Source organism: Mercurialis annua, linkage group LG4, assembly GCF_937616625.2.
Source record: "Mercurialis annua linkage group LG4, ddMerAnnu1.2, whole genome shotgun sequence".
Taxonomy (NCBI): domain Eukaryota; kingdom Viridiplantae; phylum Streptophyta; class Magnoliopsida; order Malpighiales; family Euphorbiaceae; genus Mercurialis; species Mercurialis annua.
This window is the reverse complement of record NC_065573.1, coordinates 1,961,057-1,988,267: the sequence shown is the minus strand read 5'-3', so window position 1 is coordinate 1,988,267 and position 27,211 is coordinate 1,961,057. Positions and strand designations below refer to the sequence as shown.

Genomic DNA, 27,211 nt, shown 5'->3' with positions numbered 1-27,211 from the left:
CTAGAAAAGAAGGTTTCTGACCGTGAAGCTACCCTGTTGCAACTTCAAGCTTCGTGTGAGAGGCTGACTTAAGAGCAGCAAAACAACAAAAGAGATGCAAACATTTATATGAGTGGATGCTTGACTGACTTTTGTGCCACGGTGATCAAGATAGTTCGGGAAGATTATCCGGATTATGATATCAACAAATTTCTTTCCATTGATCTCTGGGCTATGGGTCAGCGTGTTGCGGCTAAGGTTGCTGCTAAGAAGGCTGGATTACCTGTGTCACCAGTGCTTCCTTCTGATGTTATTAGCGAGGGTGTGAGAGATGTTGTAGATCCCCACGAGAAGTTATCGGGTTTTGACCCAGATGTTTGTAGCGACAAGGGACCCTCAGGTCAAACCTCTGCGTCAGAGACAACTTTGGTTTTAGTCAAGGACTCTCATCTTTCTAATGCTCAGGATCAAGATCCCTTAGCCTCTGACTTAGTCGAGGAGAATATGGAGGATAAGATTTCAGAAGATATGATTGGTCCAAAGGAGGGAGCGACCCGTCCAGAGGAAGTGTAATTGGCCGTGTGTTGGGCCGTTAGCTATCTTTCTAATTTCTGTACTACTTTTGCTATAGTACTTCTGTTCGTTTGTTTCTTTTGCTTGGAGGGTTTCATGGGAAACTCTCCTTTTTTGGTATTTCTGAACATTTTTGCTACTTTATGAATGGCGTTTTCGTTTGCTTTTCGTTGGATCTTTTCACTGAGTCATGGTCATGCATGATAATTTAATAGATATGTTTAAAAATGGAAAGAGTACGAGATGCAACTTTATTCATTATTCATTTGTTACATCTTTCACTGGAAATATTTCTTCAAATTCTCGATATTCCAGGTTCTAGGCAATGGCGTGCCTTCTAAATGAGCTATTCTATATGCTCCCTTCCCTATGACTTCAGTGACTCGATAAGGACCGTCCCAGTTAGGTTCGAGCTTTCCCACTCCTGCAGCTCCTTTCCCTATCTCAGCTTTTTTAAGGACTAAGTCTCCTTCTGACAAGCTTCGTTCCTTGACTCTAGCATTATGATACTTAGTCATTTGTCTGCGGTAAGCTTCTGCGCGTATGGCTGCTTGGTGCCTTCTCTCTTCTAGCAGATCCAGGCACAGCTTCAGTGCTTCTTCGTTGCGCTCTTCGTCTATGACTTGTACCCTTAGTGTGGGCATTCCTATTTCTACAGGAAGGACAGCCTCTGTTCCGTAAGTGAGCCGGAAAGGTGTTCCCCTATGGCCCTTCTGGGAGTTGTTCTATAAGCCCATATGACATGGTATAGCTCGTCTATCCATCTCCCTTTCAAGTCTCCAAGTCTCTTCTTGATTCCGGATAGGATAGTGCGATTGGTGACTTCGGTGAGTCCGTTGGTCTGCGGATGTTCTACGGAAGTAAACTTCAGGTTGATCCCCAACTCAGCGCAGTATTCCCTGAACTTGGCGCAATCGAACTGTTTCCCGTTGTCTGTGACTAGGGTATGTGGTGTCCCAAACCTGTTGCGTATTAGTATACTTTTATTTTAAAGGCTTTTATTCATATAACTTTGAAATTTTACCTGCTCATGACTTCATTAGAAATCCAATTGATGATCTTCTGGGACGTTATGGTGCTCATTGGTTGTACTTCCATCCACTTGGTGAAATGATCCACTGCGACCACGATGAATTTGACTTGTCCTCGAGCTGGGGTGAATGGTCCCAGTATGTCCACTCCCCATGTCATGAAAGGCCAGGGACTTCCGATTGCTGACTGGTGGGCTGCCGGGGTTCTTATGATTGTGCCAAATCTTTGACATTTGTCGCATTTTTTCACCATAGCTTTTGTGTCTTTCTTCATAGTTGGCCAATAATATCCAGGAGTAGTGCTTTCCTGCTCAGAGAGGCTGGTCCCTCATGTGCTCCACGTTCCCCTTCGTGGATCTCCTTCAGTACATAAGCTCCGTCTTCTACCGAAATGCATTTGGACCATGGGTGTGTGACCGAGATCCGGTACAAGGTACCTTCTATCATGGAGTAGACAGACGATATTCGTACCAGTTTCGCTGCTGCTGCTCTTCCTTCTGAGACTGTTCCATCGTTTAGGTATTCGACAATGGGTTGCATCCAAGGATCTATCTCTGTGATCGGTAGAATTTCTTTCTCGTCTATTATGGGACTCATCCTCTCCTCTTTCATGTAGAGTGAGAGATACAGAGAACTTCTTGTCGCGGCTGCTTTTGCTAGGGCGTCTGCTCGCATGTTTCTTTCTCTGGGTATTGGGATTATTTCCCATTGCCCACCGTTCCTTTCTATTTCCATCAGCATCACCTTTGCTCTTTCCATGTATTTTGCCATGTTGGCATCTTTCGTTTGGAATTGGCCCAAAATTTGGCTTGTAACCAGCTGGGAGTCGCTGTGGATCCTCAGCCTTTCTGCTTTTACTTCTTTCGCTAATGTGAGTCCTGTTAGAAAGGCCTCATATTCTGCTACATCATCAGCAAGACATGAGCATCTAAGTAATTTTATGCAATAGAAAAAATATCTGCGTACTCGCATACCTGCCATATTGTTGGTAGCTTTCAACTTCAAATGTAATGCATGCTCTATGAGTACCGTCTGAGGTCCGAGTAATACTATTCCTGCCCCTGCCCCCTGTTCACTGGAAGCTCCATCCACGAACAGGTTCCAGGTTATGTCCTCTGCGACTGAGTCGGGTGGTTTCTCAGTCATTTCTGCGACGAAGTCTGCCAGTGCCTGTGCTTTCAGCGTCTTCCTTGGCTCGTATCTGATATCGTGCACTCCTAGCTGTACTGACCAGCTTACCAGTCTCCCGGATGTTTCCGGGCGATGGAGAGCCTTGCGTAGGGGTTGATTTGTTCGGACGATGACTATGTGCCCTTGGAAGTATGGTTTGAGCTTCTTTGTTGTAACCACTACAGCTAACGCCAATTTGTCAATGGTTGGGTAGTTGAGCTCTGCGCCTTTAAGCGTCCTGCTGACATAGTAGATATGTTGTTGTTCTTCCCCTTCTTCTCGGATAAGAACGGAGGCGATCGTCTCTTTTCATACTGAGAGGTAGAGGTATAACATCTCTCCCGCGATGGGTCTACTTAGTAATGGCGTCTGAGTCAGGAAAGACTTCAGATTTTCAAACGCTTTCTGACAATCTTCATCCCAAGTGAATTTTTTGATATTCCTTAGTTGCTTAAAAAATGGCAAACGTTTTTTAGCTGATGAAGAGATAAAGCGTCCCAGTGCTGTGATGCGGCCATTTAACTTCTGCACTTCTCGGATATTTTGCGGAGCCTTCATGTCCGCTATGGCTTGGATCTTTTCAGGGTTAGCCTTTATTCCTCATTGGCTGATCAGGTATCCTAGGAATTTGCCTGCTTTGACTCCAAAGGCGCACTTGGCTGGGTTGAGCTTTATTCTGAATTTGTTTAAGACTGAGAAGGTCTCTTCTAGGTCTTGGGCGTGTGTCTCCTTCGTGAGGCTCTTTACAATTATGTCATCCACGTAGGCCTCCACGTTCCTTCCTGATTGATCTTTGAACATGAAATTTACCAATCTCTAGTACGTTGCTCCAGCGTTCTTTAGTCCAAATGGCATGACGTTGTAGCAATATGTCCCTTGGTCTGTTACAAAGGAAGTCTTCTCTTGATCTTCCTTGTCCATGGGTATCTGGTGGTACCCTTGCGCCGCGTCTATGAAACTGTACAAGAGGTAGCATGCGGTTGAGTCTACTAACTGGTCTATGCTTGGGAGCGGGTAACTGTCTTTGGGACAAGCTTTGTTCAAGTCAGTGAAATCTACACACATTCGAAATTTCCCATTTGACTTCTTGACTAGGACAACATTTGCTAACCAGTCTGGGTAATACACTTCTCGCATGAAACCAGCCACTTCTAGTATTCTAACTTCGTCTGCGATAACCTTCTGCCTCTCCTTTGTGAATCGCCGCTTCTTCTATACCACGGGCCTGCTCCCTGGTTTTATGTTTAGCTTGTGTGAAGCTATTTTTGGATCGACTCCTTTGATTTCTGCTGGTTCTGTAGCGAACGACTCCGCGTTGTTCTTTAGGATGGACTGTATTCCTTCTTTCACCTCTTTTGGGACATCTGTCCCTACCTTTACTACTTTGGTCGCAGTTATTTTGAAGTCCTCCATGTCTCCGACTGGTTCTGCGCCTCCTACTTCTTCTTCGTCTACGACTATCCCAGGAAAAGTGGCGATCGGTAGCCTTTCTCCTTCTTCCGTTGTTATCATACAGCACTCCCTGGCCATTTCTTGGCTTCCCCTTACTACCACTGTTCCCTCCGGGGTGGGTATCTTTAAAGTTAGTAACCTGATGCTAGTTACTGCGCTTGATTGGTATAAGAAAGGTCTGCCAAAGATTCCGTTATATGCTAGGGGTAAATCTACCACATTGAACTGGGCATGTAGTTTCTTGAGTGGTCCCTCGGTCTTCTCCCCTAGCTCTACATACAGGTTCACAGTTCCTTCCGGCCGAATCGGCTTTCCTCCCAGTCCGATGAGTGGGACAGACGCTTTTCGTAAGTCTGTGATCGATCCTTTCATCTCCTTAAAGGCTTCCAGGGTTAGTAAGTTCACAGAACTTCCTTCATCTATTAAGATACGTTTGACCAGGTGGTTTCTTATCACTGCCTCTATCATCAATGCGTCATTGTGAGGTCCTCGTACGTGTCCTCCATCTTCTGGGCCGAATGAGACTTCTTGAGCTATTTCCCTCTCGATTGTGAAGATTGTTGCAGAACCTCTTCTGTTCCTTTTCTTCTTTTGGGAGTTGCTGTAAGGCTCCCCTCCATCGATAACATGTATTACGCATGTGACCTCTTTGGCTTTCTTGTTCTGTTCTTCTTTTTTGGTGGTGTCTCCTTTCCTTTTTTCTCCTGTCTTTTCGTGGACGAATTTCCTCAGCACGCCAGATTGGATTAGTTGTTCTATCTCTCTTTTAAGATCCCAGCAACGATCTGTGTCATGGCCATAGCCTTCATGAAAACGACAGTACTTGCTCTTGTCTCGTTCCTTGTCTGGGTCCATCCTTCTGGGGGTATTGAACATCACCCGATTTTGCTTCATCCAGCTGAGTATATAGACTGGGGCTCGGTTCAGTGGCGTGAAGTCATAAAGTCTGCTCAATCCTCCAAATCTCTGCGTCCGGGGTCTCTCCTCTTCTTTCTTTCCTCGATACTTGGAGTTGTCTTGTTTCGTTGTCTCCGACTGCTTGGTTAAAGTTCTCCTCGCTTCATCTAGTTCAACATATTTGTGTGCTATCAGCATTAAGTCCTGGAAGGTGGTTGGCTTTTTCATCAGAATTTTGTCTCGGAGCTCTTCAAATCGGGTCCCAATCTTCATGGCCTCTATGGCTGTGTCGTGATTGAGATTCTCGATCTGGACCGCCTCTTTATTGAATCTTTCTACGAAATTCTTCAATGTTTCCTGGTCTCCTTGTTTGCATTTTCTTAAGTCGCTGGAACTTTTTTGCATTGGGATGTTGGTCCGGAAGCGCGCTTTGAATCCTGTGGCCAGATCGGAAAAGGAACCGATTGAGCCAGCTTTGAGATGTGAGTACCACTTCTGTGCCGAACCTTGCAGTGTTGCTGGGAACACTCTACAGAGCATTGGGTCTGTCACGTCTTGTAGCATCATAATTGTTTTGAACTTAGAGATGTGGCTCTTCGGGTCTCCTGTTCCATCAAAAGAGTCAAATGTTGGTAATTTAAACTTTGAACGGAATCGTACCAATTGAATTTCAGACTTGAGGGGGGAGTCCTCATCCTCCTTGTCTTCGTCTCCTCCCTTTCCTTCCTCCCGAAATCTTCTCACGGCGTTATTGATTTTTTCGTCAATGTCTATTTTCTCCTCTACTCCTCTTATTTTGTTTGAGGAGTGGCTTTCTCTGTCTTTCTCTCCAGCCTTCTTCTTTTTCTGCGCCGAGACGGCTTCCTTGGATACGGGGTCATCGTCGATATGGATCCGATTGCTTCTCATTATCTCTGCTCCTGCGCCTTTCTCTTTATTCCCCAATTCTCCTTCTTTGTTTCGTGGAGGAGCATCCCCTTTATCTTTGTCTGCGTCTTTCCGCTGAGGCACTGGCTCAGACCGCCCTCTTCTTGCTCCCTCTTCTCTCGCTCCTCTTCGTTGCGTCGGAGCTTCGGGTCTGCGCCTCTCTGCGGGGATCGTAGGTTGTGCTTCCTTCCCTGCATGTCGTTCTGCTGACTGGTTGGCCAGTCCCACCAAGTAATCCTGAAAATCATTAACCCTTTTCATTACTGCTTCATGGTATAATGGTGGCAGTGGTACGCCTTGTGGTACGTACGGCGGAACGGTCGTAGTCGATGTCACTGTTCCTTCTGTGTCTAAAGACGGGAAAGAAATGGGGTTGATTGGCCTCTGGTATCCTTGATAACTGGGGTGACTCCAAGGAGGATATCATGGGTACCATCCCGATTGCGGATACGTCATTGGCGCTTGATATTGGGGGGTGTAATAACCCCACGGTGACTGCGTCCGCCCCGGGATTCCTCTCCTTAGGGGCGGTGGTGTAATGTCATACGGCACTCCTGTTGTTGGTGGAATGAGGTTGATTCCCGGTGCGACTCCTCCTCCGGTGCTGGCTATGGGGGGAAGAATTGGGCCGCTGCTTATGGGCAGAGCCCCCGTCGTTACCACCACTCTTGGTGGCGGTGGTTCTTCCTCGTTATTCATCCTCTCGGCAGGAAACCAAAATTAAGAATTTTTAAGTACGTAGAAAACGAACTAATCATTCCCACAGACGGCGCCAAATAATGATTCTTGATCTGCCGGTCCGAGTTTGATCCAACCTACAAAGGAAAATAGGTTAGAAGGATTAGAGCCGGTGTTGGCTCGAATACCCTCTGATGCCTAAGTCAGATAGATTGGAGTAGTTTTAAGAGTGAATATGAGTGAAATTAGGGTTTACCTGACTTAGGACTTAGTTTATATATATCACATTCCTTGTAATGTGTTAGGAGTCTTCTCCTTTATTCTGATCTCATCTTCTTGTTATGATGAGCTATTCTTTGTCATTATCCCTGATCTTTAGGGAGGACTAACTTATCCGCATTACTAGTTGGTTACTGTTGGATTCTGGGTTAGGGATCTGCGACTGGTCTTATTATTCGTGACCTGCGTCTTGTTGTAGTCTTCTGGTACTGTTTCAGGTGTGATATCCATCAGTAACTATTTAAACGTTTGGGTTAGTTTTGTAACGTTTGTAAGCGTTTGGCTTAAATCGCTAAAAGGTTAAACATTTGGATTTGTTTCGTAACGTTTGTAAACGTTTGGCATAAATCGCTAAAAAGGTGAAACGTTTGGCTTAATTCGCTAAAAAGGTGAAACGTTTGGATTTATTTCGTAATGTTTGTTAACTTTTAGCTTAAATCACTAAAGAGGTGAAACGTTTGGATTTAAATTGCTAAAAAGGTAAAACGTTTGGATTTGTTTCGTAACGTTTGTAAATGTTTGGCTTATATTGCTAAAACTGTGAAACGTTTGGATTTGTATTCTAACGTTTGTAAACGTTTGGCTTAAATCGCTAAAAAGGTGAAACATTTGGTTTTGTTTCGTAACGTTTGTAAGCGTTTCGTTTAAATTGCTAAAAAGGTGAAACGCTTGGATTTGTTTCGTAGCGTTAGTAAACATTTGACATAAATCGCTAAAACGGTGAAACATTTGGATTTGTTTTGTAACGTTTGTAAACGTTCTGCTTAAATCGCTAAAAAAGGGAAACGTTTGGTTTTGTTTTGTAATGTTTGTAAATATTCGGCATAAATAGCTTAAAAGGTTAAACGTTTGGTTTTGTTTCGTAACGTTTGTAAATGTTCTGCCTAAATCGCTAAAAAGTGGAAACGTTTGGATTTGTTTCGTAACATTTGTAATTGTTTGGTTTCAATCGCTCAAAAGGTTAAACGTTTGGATTTGTTTCGTAACATTTTAAACGTTTGGCTTAAATCGCTAAAATGGGGAAACATTTGGATTTGTTTCATAACGTTTGTAAACATTTGACATAAATCGTTAAAAAGGTGAAACGTTTGGATTTGTTACTTAACGTTTGTAATCGTTTGGTTAAGATTTCTAAAAAAGTGAAACGCTTGGATTTGTTTCCTATCGTTTGGAAACGTTTGGCTTAAATCGCTAAAAAGGTGAAACGTTTGGATTTGTTTCGTAATATTTGTAAACGTTTGGCTTCAATCGCAAAAAAGGGGACACATTTATATTTGTTTCGTAACATTTGTAAACGTTTGGCTTAAATCGCTAAAATGGGGAAACGTTTGGATATGTTTCGTAACGTTTGTACACGTTTGGCTTGAATCGCTAAAAAGATGAAACGTTTGGATTTGTTTTGTAACGTTTGTAAACGTTTGGCTTAAATCGCTAAAATGGGGAAACATTTGGATTTGTTTCGTTATGTTTGTAAACATTTGGATTTGTTTCGTAACATTTGTAATCGTTTGGTTTCGTTTCGTAACGTTTATAAACATTTGGCTTAAATTGCCAAAATTGGAAAACGTTTGGATTTGTTTCTTAACGTTTCTAACTGTTTGGCTTCAATCGCTAAAAAGGTGAAACGTTTGGTTTTGTTTGGTAACGTTTGTAAACGTTTGGCTTATATTGCTAAAAATGTGAAAAGTTTGTTTTTGTTCTGTAATGTTTGTAAACGTTTGGATTTGTTTCGTAACGTTTGTAAACATTTGGCATAAGTCGCTAAAAAGGTGAAACATTTGGTTTTGTTTCGTAACGTTTGTAAACGTTTGGCTTATATTGCTAAAAACGTGAAACGTTTGGATTTGTTTTGTAACGTTTGTAAACGTTTGGCTTAAATCGCTAAAACGGTGAAACATTTCGTTTTGTTTTGTAACGTTTTTAAGCGTTTCGTTTAAATTGCTAAAAATGTAAAACGCTTGGATTTGTTTCATAGCGTTTGTAAACATTTGGTATAAATTGCTAAAAAGGTGAAACATTTGGATTTTTTTTGTAACGTTTGTAAACGTTCGGCTTCAATCGCTAAAAAGCAGAAACGTTTGGTTTTATTTCGTAACGTTTGTAAACGTTCGGCATAAATAGCTTAAAAGGTTAAACATTTAGTTTTGTTTCGTAACGTTTGTAAATGTTCGGCCTAAATCGCTAAAAAGTGGAAACATTTGGATTTGTTTCGTAACATTTGTAAACGTTTGGTTTCAATTGCTCAAAAGGTTAAACGTTTGGATTTGTTTCGTAACGTTTTAAACGTTTGGCTTAAATCATTAAAATGGGGAAACACTTGGATTTGTGTCATAACGTTTGTAAACATTTGACATAAATCGCTAAAAAGGTGAAATGTTTGGATTTGTTTCTTAACGTTTGTAATCGTTTGGTTAAGATTGCTAAAAAAGTGAAACGCTTTGGATTTGTTTCCTATCGTTTGTAAATGTTTGGCTTAAATTGCTAAAAAGGTGAAACGTTTGGATTTGTTTCGTAATGTTTGTAAACGTTTGGCTTCAATCGCAAAAAGGAGAAACGTTTAGATTTGTTTCGTAACATTTGTAAACGTTTGGCTTAAATCGCTAAAATGGGGAAACGTTTGGATATGTTTCGTAACGTTTGTACACGTTTGGCTTGAATCGCTAAAAAGATGAAACGTTTGGATTTGTTTTGTAATGTTTGTAAACGTTTGGCTTAAATCGCTAAAATGGGGAAACATATGGATTTGTTTCGTAACATTTGTAAACATTTGGATTTGTTTCGTAACATTTGTAATCGTTTGGTTTCGTTTCGTAACGTTTATAAACATTTGGTTTAAATCGCTAAAATGGGGAAACCTTTGGATTTGTTTCGTAACATTTGTAAACGTTTGGCTTCAATAGCTAAAAAGGCGAAACGTTTGGATTTGTTTCGTGACGTTTGTAAACGTTTGGCTTAAATTGCTAAAAATGGAAAACATTTGTTTTTGTTCTGTAATGTTTGTAAACGTTTGGATTTATTTCGTAACGTTTTTAAGGATTTGGCTTATATCGCTAAAAAGGTTAAACGTTTGGATTTGTTTTGTAACGTTTGTAAAAGTTTGGCTTAAATTGCTAAAAAGGTGAAACGCTTTGATTTGTTTCGTAACCTTATTAAACGTCTGGCTTAAATCGCTAAAAAGGTGAAACGCTTGGATTTAATTCGTAACGTTTGTAAACGTTTGGCTTAAATCGGTAAAAAAGAGAAACGTTTGGTTTTGTTCCATAACGTTTGTAAACGTTTGGCTTAAATCGCTAATAAGGTGAAACGCTTGGATTTGCTTCGTAACGTTTGTAAACGTTTGGCTTAAATCGCTAAAAATGCAAAACGTTTGGTTTTGTTCCATAACGTTCGTAAACGTTTGGCTTAAATCGCTAAAAATAGGAAACGTTTGGTTTTGTTTCTTAATGTTTGTAAACATTTGGCTTAAATCGGTAAAATGGATAAACTTTTGGATTTGTTTCATAACGTTTGTAAATGTTTGCCTTAAATCGCTAAAAAGGTGAAATGTTTGGATTTATTTCGTAAAGTTTGTAAACGTTCGGTTTTGTTTCGTAACATTTATAAACATTTGGCTTAAATCGCTAAAATTGGGAAACGTTTGGATTTGTTTCTTAACGTTTGTAAACTATGGGCTTCAATCGTGAAAAAGGTGAAACATTTGGATTTGTTTCGTAATGTTTGTAAACGTTTGGATTTGTTTCGTAACGTTTGTAAACATTTAGCTTAAATTGCTAAAATCAGAAAAAGTTTGGATTTGTTTCATAACGTTTGTAAACGTATGTTAAAAGTTTGTTTTTGTTCTGTAATGTTTGTAAACGTTTGGATTTGCTTCGTAACGTTTGTTAACATTTAGCTTAAATTGCTAAAATGGGAAAAAGTTTGGATTTGTTTCATAACGTTTGTAAACGTTTGGTTTTATTTCGAAACGTTTATAAACGTTTGGCTTAAATCGCTAAAATGGGAAAACATTTGGATTTGTTTCGTAACGTTTGTAAACGTTTGGCTTCAATGGCTAAAAAGGTGAAATATTTGGATTTGTTTTTTAACGTTTGTTAAAGTTTATCTTAAATTACTAAAAATGTGAAACGTTTGTTTTTGTTCAGTAATGTTTGTAAACGTTTGGATTTATTTCGTAACGTTTTAAATATTTGGCTTAAATTGCTAAAAGGTTAAACGTTTTGTTTTGTTTCGTAATGTTTGTAAATGTTTTGCTTAAATCGCTAAAAAGGTGAAACGTTTGGATTTGTTTCGTAACATTTGTAAACGTCTGGCTTAAATTGCTAAAAAGGTGAAACGATTTGATTTGTTTCGTAACTTTTGTAAACGTTTGGCTTATATCGCTAAAAAGGTGAAACGCTTGGATTTGTTTCGTAACGTTTGTAAACATTTGGATTTATTTTGTGACATTTGTAATTGTTTGGTTTTGTTTCGTAACGTTTTTAAACATTTGGCTTAAATTGCTAAAATTGGGAAACGTTTGGATTTGTTTCGTAACGTTTGTAACTGTTTGGCTTCAATCGCTAAAAAGGTACGTTTGGATCTGTTTCGTAACGTTTGTAAACGTTTGGCTTAAATTGCTAACAATGTGAAAAGTTTGTTTTTGTTCTGTAATGTTTGTAAACATTTGGATTTGTTTTGTAACGTTTTTAAACTTTTGTAAACGTTTGGCTTAAATCGCTAAAAAGGGGAAACGTTTGGATTTGTTTTGTAACGTTTGTCCACGTTTAGCTTAATCGCTAATACGGGGAAAGGTTTGGATTTGTTTCATAACATTTTTAAACGTTTGGATTTGTTTCGTAACGTTTGTAAACGTTTTGTTTTGTTATGTAACGTTTATAAACGTTTGGCTTAAATCGTTAAAATGGGGAAACATTTAGATTTGTTTCATAACATTTGTAAATGTTTTGTTTTGTTATGTAACGTTTATAAACGTTTGGCTTAAATCGTTAAAATGGGGAAACGTTTGGATTTGTTTCATAACGTTGGTAAACATTTGGCTTCAATCGCTAAAAAGGTGAAATTTTTGTATTTGTTTTTTAACGTTTGTAAAAGTTTGGCTTAAATTACTAAAAATGTGAAACGTTTGTTTTTGTTCCGTAATGTTTGTAAACGATCGGATTTATTTCGTAACGTTTTAAATATTTTGCTTAAATCGCTAAAAAGGTTAAACGTTTGGTTTTGTTTCATGACTTTTTTTTTGTTAAATGATAAATATATTAGCACTGCCGCAAAGTGCGGCAGGCAAAAAACAGGGCTACAAGAAAATCGGTTAGATTAAGACCGGAAAATGAAATCAAGGCTCCTAAAAACATCATTACCACTGTACGGAAAAGAAGGATTGTGATATTTATAGTGAATCACACCCTTGGAAACACAAAGAAAAACTAAGTCTCTGTAGTCCGACGTCGTCTCTTTGAAAACTTTTTGATTCCTCGCTTTCCAAAGTTCCCAAACACTAAAGAACCAAATCGTACCCTATAATTTCCTGTATTGAACTTTTGCTAGAGAAATCCATTCAAAGTAGAAACTTTCGATATCCGAAGGTGCCGACCAACCTGTAATCTGAATGCGACCAAGAAGATTACACCAAAAAACCCAAGCATTATTACAGTGCAAAACTATATGAATTCCCGTCTCCTTCTCACTGCAATTTGCACAAAATTGCTGATCTACAGTTAATACACCACGCTGGAACAGGTGCCATTTTGAAGCAATCCGCTCCTTATGTAAGAGCCAAATGAAGAACTGAAATCTTGGTGGAATTTTCTGCTTCCAAAGACCGGACAAGAAGCTGCTGTCAAAAGCTGAATTGTTGCTTAATAATCTGCAGAAACTTGCGGGACTGAAGCTGACATCTTTGTTACTCCATCTTACAAAATCTAACTTGTTCTGATGAAGGTAAATCCGACTAAAAGACCCGCAAACAATTTCCCAACTATCAGCCTCTCCAATTCTAAGCCTCCTCTTCCAAGTGAACGACGAGATTACTCCATTTACATCAGCTACATCCCGCAGGCAGGCCTCTTTGTTCATGGAAAGAATAAACAACTGAGCATGAGAAATGTATAAAGGGATAAGCTGATCCTTAATCCATAAATCCTTCCAAAATTTAATCATTTCTCCATTCCCCACATTAAAATGAATATTACCACAAAACAGGTTCCAAATATCCGTATTGTTAACGCAAATCTTGCGAATCCCACGCCACATTGACGATAAGTTAGCTTGGTTTGTATTAGACAAAACATGCCACGAACTAAGATTAGAACTCTCTCGAACCACTAAATACCACAAAGAATTCTTATCGCAAGAAATCAACCTCCAAACCCATTTCAACAATAAGCTTTGATTTTTAGCTCAGAGCGATGGAATGTTTAAACCCCCATAACGGATAGGTAGACAAACTGTTCCCCAATCAACTTTTCACAATCCCCTACCCGAAGAAGAGCTAGACCAAAGAAATGATCGCATGAATTTTTCCAAAGAAGCAATAACACCCGAAGGAATAGCAAAATTGCACATTGTATAAACAGGTAAACTTGCAAGGACTGATTTAATCATAACCAAACGACCCGCTGGAGAAAGGAGATTACCTTTCCATTGAGCGAAACGATTACAAAAGTTCTGTCTTAGAGGAGCTAAGTGAGCAATCTTCAGTGGCTTATTAGACAAAGGCATTCCCAAGTAGTCAAAAGGCAACTTCTCAGTTTTGCAATTCAATATCATCGCAGCTGCATTTAGATCATTATCTGAGACATTCAGCCCAATAATCGAACTCTTTTGGAAGTTGATACGAAGTCCAGAAACAAGCTCAAAACAACGAAGGATACGTAACAAATTTCTCACCATTTCCAAATTATACGGAATAAAAAGCAGAGTATCGTCTGCGAACTGCAGTAAAGATAAAGATTCATGATAATCTTGGATAGAAATACCTTCAATAAGACCCAACTCCTTTGCTTTGTCCATCATAATTTTAAATCCCTCAGCTGCGATGACGAACAACATCGGGGAAAGAGGGTCACCTTGCCTAACACCACGTTCCATGAAAAATCTATCAGAGGGGCTCCCATTAACGAGAACCGAAAGCTGTGATGTATTTAAAAGACAGGATATCCAATCAACCAAAGTATTGCTGAATTGCATTTGCTTAAGAACAGTCAAAATAAACGACCATGAGACGCTATCAAAAGCCTTTTGGAAGTCTAATTTGAGAAGAAGAATTTTCTCTTTACGCCTTGACGATAAATGGATAATTTCAGAAGCAATAGAGTGGCATTCATGTATACTACGCCCCTTGATGAAACCGAACTGGTTATCCGAAATTACACGAGGAAGAAGCGGAGCTAATCTGTTAGATAAAACCTTTGAAAGAAGCTTTTAAATACCATTAATAAGACTTATCGGACGAAAATCTTTAATGTTACTAGCTCCTTTAATTTTAGGAATCAAAACCAAAAATGCCGTATTTAATCCTTTCGGAAATCTTCCTGTAATGCTGAATTCGTGAAAAATGTTCATAACATCTTGCTTTACAAACTGCCAAGATTTAGAGTAGAAGAACATGTTGAATCCGTCTGGTCCCGGTGCTTTGTTAGGATCGCAACTCTTAAGAGCATTATACACTTCCTCCTCTCGTCAAAAGTTGCTGTCAAAGAAAGGCCTGACTCCCAAGGAAGCGTTCTAAAACTGAAAGTCTGAAGGCTGAAATTAATCTGCGTGCTCTTCTTATAAAAAGAACAAAAATAGTTACAGATGTTAAGTCTGATTTCTGCAGGTCTGTAATACCGATTATCATCCACCCAAATTTCAGAAATCAAGTTGTTTTTAGCATGAATGTTGGCAGCTAAATGAAAGAACGAAGTGTTCTTATCACCTAAGAGATTCCAGTTCAGTCTCGCCTTCTGTAGCCATAATGATTCTTATTGTTTTGTGACAGCAAATAAATCCGAATGAAGAACACCCAATGAATGAGACTCATCCGCTGTAAGCTGTCTTGAATCAGAAGCAGATTCAATTTTCTCAATATTAAGCTGAATAGAAGCAGCCTTGGAATTCAGATCACCAAAAACACTCGTATTCCAGTCCTTAACTGTTTTCCTGAGATCACGAAGTTTAAAAACTAATGAACAATTTTGATTAGAAGTAGATATAGAATGCCAAGCAGAAATAACAAAATCTAAAAATTTCGGATGATCCCACCAAGCATTTATTGACCTAAAAGGACGAGGGCCCCAATCAATTTTTCCTGACGAAGAAAACAAAATAGGAACATGGTCTGAGAATGATCTTGATAAAGCGTTCAAGTGTAAATCTTGCCAAGTACTAAAAACCAACGGAGAGACGAAACATCGATCGATCTTTGATTTGGAAATTCTATTTTGCCAAGTGAAAAAACGGCCTTGTAATGGAACCTCCAACAACCCCGCCATATTAATAAACTCAGCAAAAGCAATCATGGAAGTAGAGAAAGTAGTGCAATTCAATCTCTCATTAGGACTCAAAATCTCATTAAAGTCGCCTGAAAGGAAGCATAAACCCTCACAATCTATTTCCTGCTGGAGATCCATCCATATAACAGCCCTTTCATTAGGACAATTAGGAGCGTAAAGCAATATGAACCGAATTGATTTAGAAAACCAATTAAAATCCAAAGAAATCCATCTATCATTCTTGTTGATTCGAGTCGGAGAAATCAAACTAGAATTCCAAACACAAAGTAGGCCTCCCGAAGCACCCACTGAGCTAGAATAACAATAATCAAAATCCAAATTCGGCCAAAGTCTACGAATTGTAAAATCATCAATATCCTCTTTCTTTGTTTCCACCAAACCCATAATTGAAAGATTATGTGAAGCGACAAAAGAACAAATAGAACGTTGTTTTCGAAACTGAGATATACCTCCACGGCAATTCCACGATACAAAATTAAATGTATAAGACATAAAAATACAATTAACCTTGATAGAAAATCACCTTAAGAGTGATTCTGTTGCTCCTTAGCAATCCCTTGAGAAAGAAGTTCAATAATTTCACCCTCATGATCCTTATCAAACAGACCCAACTGTACTCCAATATCCCAGGTTTTCTGCGCTTCATTTTTCTCCTGAAGTGAAGGATTTTCTGCAGTGGATTTCCTACGCCTTTCCGCTGAAATCTGTTTATTCCTGTTGTTTATAATTACATCTGTTGATGAGTTACTGTGCCCCGACTTTTGAGTTACTGAAATCAAGCTCCCTTTATTGTCAAGAAGTTTCTTCTTACGTCTGATAGTAATGTTTGTCATATCTGGAGTTGTAAACGGTTCCTTCAACTGGGCAGATGGAATAAGAGACACTTCCGGAATTTCTGTTTCGTTATATGCTTTATCTATTGGGTAAACATCATCCTGCTTACCGCCCTGCTCATGCTCCTCTACATGATCATCAAGACTATCCCTATGCACACTTAGGGATTCTGATTCTGAGATAGAAGCTGATTCTGACGAAGAATCCGAGTTATGAAGACTGTTTGAGATCAAAATAGGAACAGATGATTCACAAACATGAATGCTAAATTCTACACCATTAATCAAAACAGGCAGGTTACAATTGATATGGGTGCTAGAAGTTGAAATAAGCACTGAACCCGAATCCAAACGCTCTCTCGAAAGAACCATGGGATGAACAGAGATCGATCTACCAAAACTATTTCCCAGCTGTAAAAAGAAGTCCTTAGTCCAAGCAATCAAAGGCACTCCAACAATATCAATCCATGTATAGTGTTCTTTGGAGATGAAAAAATCCTCACAATGAATGTAAGAATCAAAAAAAGCATTCATGCTAGCGAAATCCCTTTTGAATCGAATAAGATACTCTTCATTATGAAAGAAAATCAACACACGAGCACCTCCTAAAAAGGATAAGGATTCAAAAGGTACTTCAATATCCTTTAAATAGCTATTGATATGGGGTAGATTCTGAATGTTAGGGACTGAAACAATCAGAGATAAAGATCGATTAATCAACTGTGCTGAGTTCTTAGTATTGTAGACTATCAGATTGATTGCTGCAACTTCAGAATAAGACCTGCTGTCTCTGATTGATTCCTTGAAAACATGGGAAACACTTTTAGGTTTCACAGTTGACACAGGTTCACGTTTGGTTATAGCAGGAGGCTTAGGGTTTTGAAACCTAGCAGGAAAAGCCCTAATTCTGCATGGACCAACAAATATGGTATTCAATTTACGTAACACAAACACATAATTCTGTTCAGCATAAATACGAAGGAAACCAAATCTCATGTTAGCCCGATTTCTTCTCCTTGCAAGAGTAACCCTTCCATGAATGTTCAGCTTGGCGAAAGCTTTTTCAATGTCATCGTATAACCAATTATTAGGATAGTTTGCAAAGTAAATCACATCAGATTGATGTATCCCTCGCTGTTGTTGAAGATGACCGGCTGTTGGAATCGGAAAACTGGACGGAGAGGGGTGAATGGCGGTAGCCACCATCGAGCTGGCGCTAGGTTTTTTTTTTGAAATTGAACCAGCCGGTTCAAAAATGTTTTTATAATTTTTTTGTACTTTAGAATATATTTAGAGTATATGCAATGGAAGCTCCTTCTTAATTACATGCGACTCCTGCCTCCATCTTAAGCTCTTGTTTCATGACGTTTGTAAATGTTTTGCTTAAATCGCTAAATAGGTGAAACGTTTGGATTTGTTTCGTAACATTTATAAACGTCTGGCTTAAATTGCTAAAAAGATGAAATGCTTGGATTTGTTTCGTAACTTTTGTAAACGTTTGGCTTAAATCCCTAAAAAGGTGAAACGCTTGGATTTGTTTCGTAATGTTTGTAAACATTTGGCTTAAATCGCTAAAAATTTGAAACGTTTGGTTTCGTTCCGTAACGTTTGAAAACGTTTGGCTTAAATCACTAAAAATGTGAAACGTTTGGATTTGTTTCATAACGTTTAAAACGTTTGGATTTGTTTCTTAATGTTTGTAAACGTTTGGCTTAAATCGTTAAAAGGGTGAAACGTTTGAATTTATTTCGTAAAGTTTGTAAACGTTTGACTTAAATCGCTAAAATGGGGAAACTTTTTGATTTGTTTCATAACAGTTGTAAACATTTGGCTTAAATAGCTAAAAAGATGAAATGTTTGGATTTGTTTCGTATCGTTTGTAAACGGTTGGCTTAAATCGCTAAAATGGGGAAACGTTTGGATTTGTTTCGTAACGTTTGTCTTAAATTGCTAAAAGGCGAAAGTTTGGATTTCTTTCATAACATTTGTAAACGTTTGGCTTCACTCACTAATATTTTTTAAACGTTTGGCTTAAATCACTAAAAAGGTGAAACGTTTGGATTTGTTTCGTAACGTTTGTAAACGTTTGGCTTAAATTGCTAAAAAGGTGAAACACTTGGATTTGTTTCGTAACGTCAGTAAACGTTTGGTTTTGTTTCGTAATGTTTGTAAACATTTGGCTTCAATCGATAGAAAGGTTAAACGTTTGGATTTGTTTCGTAATGTTTGTAAACATTTGGCTTAAATTGCTAAATAGGTGAAACGCTTGGATTTGTTTCCAAACGTTTGCAAACGTTTGGCTTAAAATGCTAAAAAGGTGAAACACTTGGATTTTATTCGTAATGGTTGTAAACGTTTGGCTTAAATTGCTAAAAAGGGGAAACGTTTGGATTTGTTTCGAAACGTTTGTAAACGTTTAGCTTAAACTGCTAAAAAGGGAAAACGTTTGGATTCTTTTCGTAACGTTTTAAACGTTTGGCTTAAATTGCTAAAATGGGAAAACGCTTGGATTTGTTTCATAGCGTTTGTAAACGTTTGGCTTAAATTGCTAAAAAGGTGAAACGCTTGGATTTGTTTCATAAAGTTTGTAAACGTTTGGCTTTGTTTCGTAACGTTTGTAAAAGTTTGGCTTAAATTGCTAAAAATGTGAAACATTTGGATTTGTTTTGTAACTTTTGTAAACGTTTGGTTTTTTTGTAACAATTATAAACGTTTGGCTTAAATCGCTAAAATGGGCAAACATTTGGATTTGTTTTGTAACGTTTGTAAACGTTTGGCTTCAATTGCTAAAAATATGAAACATTTAGATTTGTTTTGTAACGTTTGGTTAAATTGCTAAAAATGGGAATCGTTTGTTTTTGTTCTATAATGTTTGTAAACGTTTGGATTTATTTCGAAACGTTTTAAAGATTTGGCTTAAATCGCTAAAAAGGTTAAGCGTTTGGTTTTGTTTACTAACGTTTGTAAACGTTTGGCTTAAATCGCTAAAAAGGTGAAACGTTTGGATTTGTTTTGTAACGTTTGTAAACGTTTGGCTTAAATTGCTAAAAAGGTGAAACGCTTGGATATGTTTCGTAACTTTTGTAAACGTTTGGCTTAAATCGCTAAAAAGGTGAAAATCTTGGATTTGTTTCGTAACGTTTGTAAACGTTTGAGTTAAGTCGCTAAAAATATAAAACGTTTGGTTTTGTTCCGTAAAGTTTGTAAACATTTGGCTTAAATCGCTAAAAATGTGAAACGTTTGGATTTGTTTCGTAATGTTTGGTTTTGTTTCTTATCATTTGTAAACGTTTGGCTTATATCGTTAAAAAGGCGAAACGTTTGGATTTGTTTCGTAACCTTTATAAACGTTTGGCTTAAATTGCTAAAAAGGGGGAAACGTTTGGATTTGTTTCGTAACATTTGGCTTCAATGACTAAAAATTTATAAACGTTTGGCTTAAATCACTAAAAAGGTGAAATATTTGGATTTGTCTCGTAAGGTTTGTAAACGTTTGGCTTAAATTACTAAAAAGGTTAAACGTTTGTATTTGTTTTGTAACGTTTATAAAGGTTTGGCTTCAATTGCTAAAAAGGTGAAACACTTGGATTTGTTTCCTAACGTTTGTAAACGTTTGGCTTAAAATGCTAAAAAGGTGAAACGATTGGATTTGTTTGTAATGTTTGTAAACGTTTGGCTTAATTTGCTAATAAGGGGAAACGTTTGGATTTGTTTCGTAACGTTTGTAAACGTTTTGCTTAAATTGCTAAAATGGGAAAAGGTTTGGATTCTTTTCGTAACGTTTTAAACGTTTGGCTTAATTCGCTAAAATGGGGAAACGTTTAGATTTGTTTCGTAATGTTTGTAACCGTTTGGCTTAAATTGCTATTTGAAATGTTTGGATTTGTTTCGTAATGTTTGTAAATGTTTGGCTTAAATCGCTAAAAAGATGAAACATTTGGCTTTGTTTCGTAACGTTTGTAAACGTTTGGCTTCAATCGCTGAAAAGGTGAAACATTTGGATTTTTTTCGTAATGATTGATAACATTTGGCTTATAATGCTAAAAAGGTGAAAAGCTTGGATTTGTTTCGTAACGTTTGTAAACGTTTGGCTTAAATTGCTAAAAAGGTGAAACGTTTGGATTTGTTTCGTAACATTTGTAAACGTTTAGCTTAAATTGCTAAAAAGAGAAAATGTTTGGATTCTTTTCGTAACATTTTAAACGTTTGACTTAAATCACTAAAATGGAAAAATATTTCGATTTGTTTCGTAACTTTTGTAAACGTTTGGCTTCAATCGCTAAAAATGTGAAACATTTGGATTTGTTTCGTAACGTTAATAAACGTTTGGCTTAAATCGCTAAAATGAAGAAACATTTGGATTTGTTTCGTAACGTTTGTAAACGTTTGGCTTCAATCGCAAAAAATGTGAAACATTTGGATTTGTTTCGTAACGTTTGTAAACGTTTGGCTTAAATTGCTAAAAATGGGAAACGTTTGTTTTTGTTCCGTAATGTTTGTAAGCGTTTGGATTTGTTTCGTAACGTTTGCAAACGTTTGGCTTAAATCGCTAAAAAGGTGAAACATTTGGTTTTGTTTCGTAACGTTTGTAAACGTTTGGCTTAAATCGCTGAAAAGGTGCAACGTTTGGATTTGTTTCGTAACGTTTCTAAACGTTTGGCTTAAGTCGCTAAAAATGTGAAACGTTTAGGATTATTCTATAACGTTTTAAATGTTTGCTTTTGTTTCTCAACGTTTGTAAACGTTTGGCTTATATCGTTAAAAAGGAGAAACGTTTGGATTTGTTTCGTAACATTTGTAAACATTTGGCTTAAATCGCTAGAAAGGTGAAATGTTTGAATTTATTTCGTAACTTTTGTAAACGTTTGGCTTAAATCGCTAAAATGGGGAAACATTTGGATTTGTTTGTAAACGTTTTGCTTAAATCGCTAAAAAGGGGAAATGTTTGGATTTGTTTCGTAGCGTTTATAAACGTTTGGCTTAAATTGCTAATAAGGTGAAACGTTTGGATTTGATTCGTAACGTTTGTAAACGTTTGGCTTCAATCACTAAAAATTTAAAAAACGTTTGGCTTAAATCACTAAAAAGGTGAAACGTTTGGATTTGTTTCGTAACATTTGTAAACGTTTTGCTTAAATTGCTAAAAAGGAGAAACGCTTGGATTTGTTTCGTAACGTTTGTAAACGTTTGGCTTTGTTTCATTACGTTTGTAAACGTTTGGCTTCAATCGCTAAAAAGGTGAAACATTTAGATTTTTTCGTAATGTTTGTAAACGTTTGGTTTAAATTGCTAAAAAGGTGAAACACTTGGATTTGTTTCCTAACGTTTGTAAACGTTTTGCTTAAAATGATAAAAAGGTGAAACGATTGGATTTGTTTTGTAATGTTTGTAAACGTTTGTCTTGAATTTCTAAAAAGGTGAAACGTTTGAATTTGTTTCTTAACGTTTGTAAATGTTTGGCTTAAATTGCTACAAAGGGAAAATGTTTGGATTCTTTTCGTAACGTTTTAAACATTTGGCTTAAATCACTAAAATGGGGAAACGTTTGGATTTGTTTCGTAACGTTTGTAAACCTTTGGCTTAAATTGCTACAAAGGTGAAACACTTGGATTTTTTTCGTAGCGTTTGTAAACGTTTGGCTTTGTTTCGTAACGTTTGTAAATGTTTGGATTAAATTCGTAAAAATAGAAAACATTTGGATTTGTTTCGTAACGTTTTAAACGTTTGGTTTGCTTTCCTATCGTTTATAAAAGTTTAGCTTAAATCGTTGAAAAGGTGAAACGATTGGATTTGTTTCGTAACTTTTGTAAACGTTTGGCTTAAATCGCTAAAATGAGAAAACGTTTGGATTTGTTTCGTAAGGTTTGTAAACGTTTGGCTTAAATCGCTAAAAAGGTGAAACGTTTTGATTTGTTTCGTAACGTTTGTAAACGTTTGGTTTAAATTGCTAAAAAGGTGAAACGCTTGGATTTGTTTCGTAACGTTTTAAACGTTTGGCTTAAATCTCTAAACAGGTGAAACATTTGTTTTTGTTCCTTAACGTTTGTAAATGTTTGACTTAAATCGCTAAAAAGGTGAAACGTATTGTTTAATTTTAAAACGTTTGGCTTAAAACGCTAAAATGGGAAAACGTTTGGATTTGTTTCGTAACGTTTGTAAACGTTTGTCTTAAATCGCTAAAAAGGTGTAACGTTTAGATTTGTTTCATAACGTTCATAAACGTTTGGCTTATATCGCTAAAAAGGTGAAACATTTTGATTTGTTTCGTAATGTTTATAAAATTTTTGGCTTAAATCGCTAAAAAGGTGAAACGTTTGGATTTGTTTTGTAACGTTTGTAAATGTTTGGCGTAAATCGCTAAAAAGGTGATACGTTTGGTCTTGTTTGGTAACGTTTGTAAAATTAATTAAACGTTTGGATTTATTTTGTAACGTTTGTAAACATTTGGCTTAAATTGCTAAAAAGGTGAAAGGTTTGGATTTGTTTCAAAATGTTTGTAAACGTTTGGCTTAAATTGTTAAAAAGAGGAAATGTTTTGATTTATTTTGTAACGTTTGTAAATGTTCGGCTTAAATCGCTAAAAAGGTGAAACGTTTGGTTTTTTTTCGTAACGTTTCTAAACGTTTGGTTTATATCGCTAAAAATATGAAACGTTTTTTTTTTGTTCCGTAACGTTTGTAAACGTTTGGGTTAAATCGGTAAAAAGGGGAAACGTTTGGTTTTGTTTTGAAACGTTTGTAAACATGGCTCAAATCGCTAAAAAGGTGAAACGTTTGGTTTTGTTTCGAACGTTAGTAAACGTTTGGCTTAAATTGCTAAAGAGTTGAAACCTTTGTGATTTGTTTCATACAATTTGTAAACGTTTGGCTTAAATCGCTAAAAAGGTTAAACGTTTGGTTTTGTTTCGTAAAGTTTGTAAACGTTTGACTAAAATAGCTAAAAATGTCAAACGTTTTGATTTGTTTCGTAACGTTTTAAACGTTTGGTTTTGTTCCGTAACGTTTGTAAACGTTTTGTTTAAAACGCTAAAAATGTGAAACGTGTGGATTTGTTTATTAACACTTGTAAATGTTTGGCTTAAATAGCTCAAAAGGTGGTAAGCCAAACGTTTACAAACGTTACGAAACAAAACTAAACGTTTCACTTTTTTAGCAAGTTAAGAAAAATGTTTACAGACGTTACGAAACAAAATCAAACATTTCACCTTTTTAGCGAGATAAGCCAAATGTTTACAAACGTTATGTCACGACCCGAATTCCACCCTAATCCAAGTCATGACCGGCGCTAGGGAATGAATATGATTGTTCCGAAACCCGTAGCAAGCCTAGAACCTCTAGAAATTTTTCACAAATATGATTAAAAGATCGCACCTCGCGTGCGATCCGTTTTCAGAAAACACCGTTAAAACCTTTCTCGTTTAACGTAAACACATTTCTAAAAATATACATATAAGCAAAATCTGGTTTTCAGAAGTACTGGTTGGATAACCTCGTTATCTCAACCCTCGCTTCCTTCTGAAAACCTGGCGTGGTGATTAGTGGAAACCAATGACTTATCTTTCGCTTGCCTTAACACACAGGCAGCCCTGTTTCCAACCACACGCCACAGTTAATATGTTTAAAAAAATATAGCGGACACCTCTGCGTCTCGCAACGGTGGTATCAAACATATTAAAATACACAGCGGACCGGTTACACTTAGCCGGCGTATATAAAACATATTGTTTTTGACCCTCTCAAAAACACACGGGGCTGACTCGGTAACTAGATACAATATGCCACTAAGCAGCCACCCAGAAGGTACACACACGTGCACTAGATCCTATTAGAGATTCTAAACAGAGGACTAGTGGCACGGCTGCTGGCACATTACACTTATACTATTGCAGCATACTAAGAGTACAAAATCCTATGTACATTACCAAAGAAGAGCTTTCCTGAAAAAGGGATGTGGAAGCTCGACTGACCTCAAAACTCGTTTCCTGAAAAATTGGGAAACAACAACGGGGTCAGAAATATAAATATTTCTGAGTGAGTAGACAGTTTACAAATAAATACCAAAATCACATAATATATATAAAACAGTTATATATATAAAATATTACCAATACGTTGATCCATATGAAACCCTAGTCCACAATTGTACTAACAGACACACTCATCTCGAGCTTATAGACAACAGAATAAAGACCGTGACCCGAGTCACTGCCGTCCACTTCTGTATCTCCGGTACCTGGACTATAATCTTGAAAGTGCCATCGTAGTTTATCCGCGACCGTAACTCTATTACTCGTCTCAGGGTTTACCCGTGAAGTCAGGGCATTTACTTTCCCAATGACTTAGACGACAGACATACCTATATACCACGACAGAAGTACATTTAGAAATCGGTGTTGGTGATCACGCAATCCTATTGCTAACCAATAGGTAGCTCGTTCCAATGGACCTTTCTTGGCTAGTTATACTACTGCGATTTATGGATATAAAATAATTGAACACTGATATTCAAAAGTAAACACGTAAACTCACAATACTGCTAAGTAACTACTTAGACCTGCCGTATGTGTGACAGACTCCCTGGAGTCCTGGTCTGACTGCTGGACAGCTAGTCGGATCAAACATACAAAATACACAAGACAATACATCAATATCTATTTCTTGTATAAACATCTAGGTCCTAAAACCTAGGTCCAGACAAAACATTTAATTCTCATAACACATAATACTTATGGTCTTTTTATTTTTAAAAACCATATAGATCGTTTTCACCTCGAGAAAACGTTTTGACTTCTCTCTAGAAGTCGTTTTAGGTATAGCAATACCTAATTAAAATTATTTAATAGTATAGACTTTATTGCCAAAGCAATTCACAGTCAAATACTAATTATTTAGCAACATCATTTGCTAAATATTTTAAACCGGTTAAACGTCGACTTTAACTCTTTTAAAGTCATTTTTAAACGTTTAACTTTACATTTAAAATCTCATTTTAAAAGTCTTTGGTTTAGGTTTAAAAATATTTATGTAAAATATTTTAGGTTCGGTCAGACAACACGTCGAGTTACTAGGCCAAAATATCTCAAAATCGCCGCTCGAAAGTCCGATAATTAAGTCCGAAAAAGTCCCCGCGTGCGCGTCGCGACAAGTCACTTTCAGTCCGCGCGTGACAGGCTGTGCGTTAGCACAGCCAGTTGTGTGTTCGCACAACTGACTAACTGTGCGTTAGCACAGCTAGTGCTGTGCGGGCGCATAGCAGGCTTGTCCCGGAAGTTTCGATTCCCGGGCTATTACGACGTGCTATAAATTTTAAAACGCTGCAAAAATGCTATTTTAACGTCCTAGTTTACATATACTCAATTCAATCACAATTCGGACGTATAAAACGGTCGTTCGATACGGTAACCGTTTATAAACGAATATATATTCGAAATATATCGAAATATATTAAAATAAATGTTTAATACGTGTTTAATTCCTCGATTACTTGAGTAATCGTCGAAGAAACGGAGTTAGAATCGAGAAACGGACGGATCGGCCGAAACCCTAATTTCTCACGATCTTCTTCAGAGAGCACTAGCTCTCTTATCTTTCCAATTTTCGAAAGAATGGTTTCTGTAACCATTTCTTATGCATTAGGCATATATATATAGATTTTGGTTATTTTATCACTTTAACTCAAATTCTTAAATAGTCGTCCGTAATTCAAACGGAAGCGGCTTTCGAATTTCGTATAAATATATCCAAAAATTTGATAAAATATAAAAAGAATAAAAATATCCGACTTATATTTTATCTTTAATAAATCCCAGAAGATTTATTAGGTCCAAATCAGTCCTGCTTGACTAAAAATTAATACCTCCAAATTTCATAAAAATTTGACGGTAGTTTCGTCAAATTATTTCGCGAATAATGACACCAAAATTATTCGCTCGGAAATATAAATTATTTTATTTGAATTTGGACTAACAAATAATACTTAATTAGTTTATAATTAAAACTAATTAAAATAAAGAATCCAAGGATTAAAAGAAACATTTTTCCTTCTTATCATCATTTCACCACCGCCTCACACATAGGATTCATTTCTCTTTTTTTTTTTTTCTTTTTTTCATTATATATATATATATATATATATATATATATATATATATATATATATATATATATCTTATCTTATATTCGTTAATAACACGTCGAAACTTCTGAGTTTCGACATTTTAATTTCGGGATTTTATCCGAAATATCAAACTCTCCAATTAGAATGGTATATTGATATATTAATTATCAATATATTTTTACTTACGACTCCAGTCGTATTTTCTGTTTTATTAGTCCCGTTCATATCCCTTTATTAAAATTTAAATCCCCGATTTAAATTTTAAACTTCTATTATTACGATATACTTTTAGGGATACTTATAATTAAATTTACGCTTAAATTTAATTTACGTATTCCCGGCTAATAAAATCCTTACACGTGGCTTATAAGAATACGGGGTATTACATTCTCTCCCCCTTATATAAATTCGTCCTCGAATTTACATACACTTTTTCTTTAACTTATACAGCCAACAATACTTTTTCTAAATCATGTTTTATGCTTTCATAGCATAAACATTCTCGCCGTTGTCTGTCGCATAACTGCTGTCGTCTATGACACAATTGCACAGCTGTGCACTATCTTCTTGTATTTTAATTTTTCATCTCATATTTACTTGTCCTAATAGACCGTATACTTTGCTTTACTAGTATACGAAAGCTTACATTAGCCTCTTGCAGTTCTCCTCTAACTGCGTCTTATATCTCTCAATCACAATTATCTCACCTATCTGTATTTTTATTTATAGGTTCTCAACCTATAACCTCGACTTTTGTTATCAGAAATCTTGGTATTCATTAACC

General features: G+C 37.0%; 2 protein-coding genes across 2 annotated transcripts; both read right to left on the bottom strand.

Annotated features, from left to right (window-relative positions):
* Nucleotides 1–1,853: 1,853 nt before the first annotated feature.
* Nucleotides 1,854–3,311, bottom strand: LOC126677221 (uncharacterized). The gene is made up of 2 exons (XM_050371743.1): nt 3,088–3,311; nt 1,854–2,991 (listed from the first exon to the last, which is right to left on the bottom strand). The coding sequence occupies exons 1-2, from the start codon at nt 3,309–3,311 to the stop codon at nt 1,854–1,856; spliced, it is 1,362 nt and encodes a 453-aa protein (XP_050227700.1).
* Nucleotides 3,312–12,299: 8,988 nt separating this feature from the next.
* Nucleotides 12,300–15,862, bottom strand: LOC126677214 (uncharacterized). Its single transcript, XM_050371728.1, has 5 exons — nt 14,987–15,862; nt 14,562–14,929; nt 13,463–14,376; nt 12,581–13,306; nt 12,300–12,460 (listed from the first exon to the last, which is right to left on the bottom strand). Exons 1-5 carry the CDS (start codon nt 15,860–15,862, stop codon nt 12,300–12,302), a joined length of 3,045 nt encoding a protein of 1,014 aa, XP_050227685.1.
* Nucleotides 15,863–27,211: the final 11,349 nt, after the last annotated feature.

Bases quoted from the DNA above. Each gene is read 5' to 3' on its own strand.
- LOC126677214 (XM_050371728.1), bottom strand. From the start codon at position 15,862: ATGGGTTTGGTGGAAACAAAGAAAGAGGATATTGATGATTTTACAATT. The intron at 14,377-14,561 runs GTAAAGCAAGAT...TTTATCTAACAG, and splicing joins ACTCTAAATCTTGGCAGTTT to ATTAGCTCCGCTTCTTCCTC. The intron at 13,307-13,462 runs GTAGGGGATTGT...TGTGGTATTTAG, and splicing joins TTGGTCTAGCTCTTCTTCGG to TGGTTCGAGAGAGTTCTAAT.
- LOC126677221 (XM_050371743.1), bottom strand. From the start codon at position 3,311: ATGAAGGCTCCGCAAAATATCCGAGAAGTGCAGAAGTTAAATGGCCGC. The intron at 2,992-3,087 runs GTTATACCTCTA...CTATGTCAGCAG, and splicing joins AGACCCATCGCGGGAGAGAT to GACGCTTAAAGGCGCAGAGC.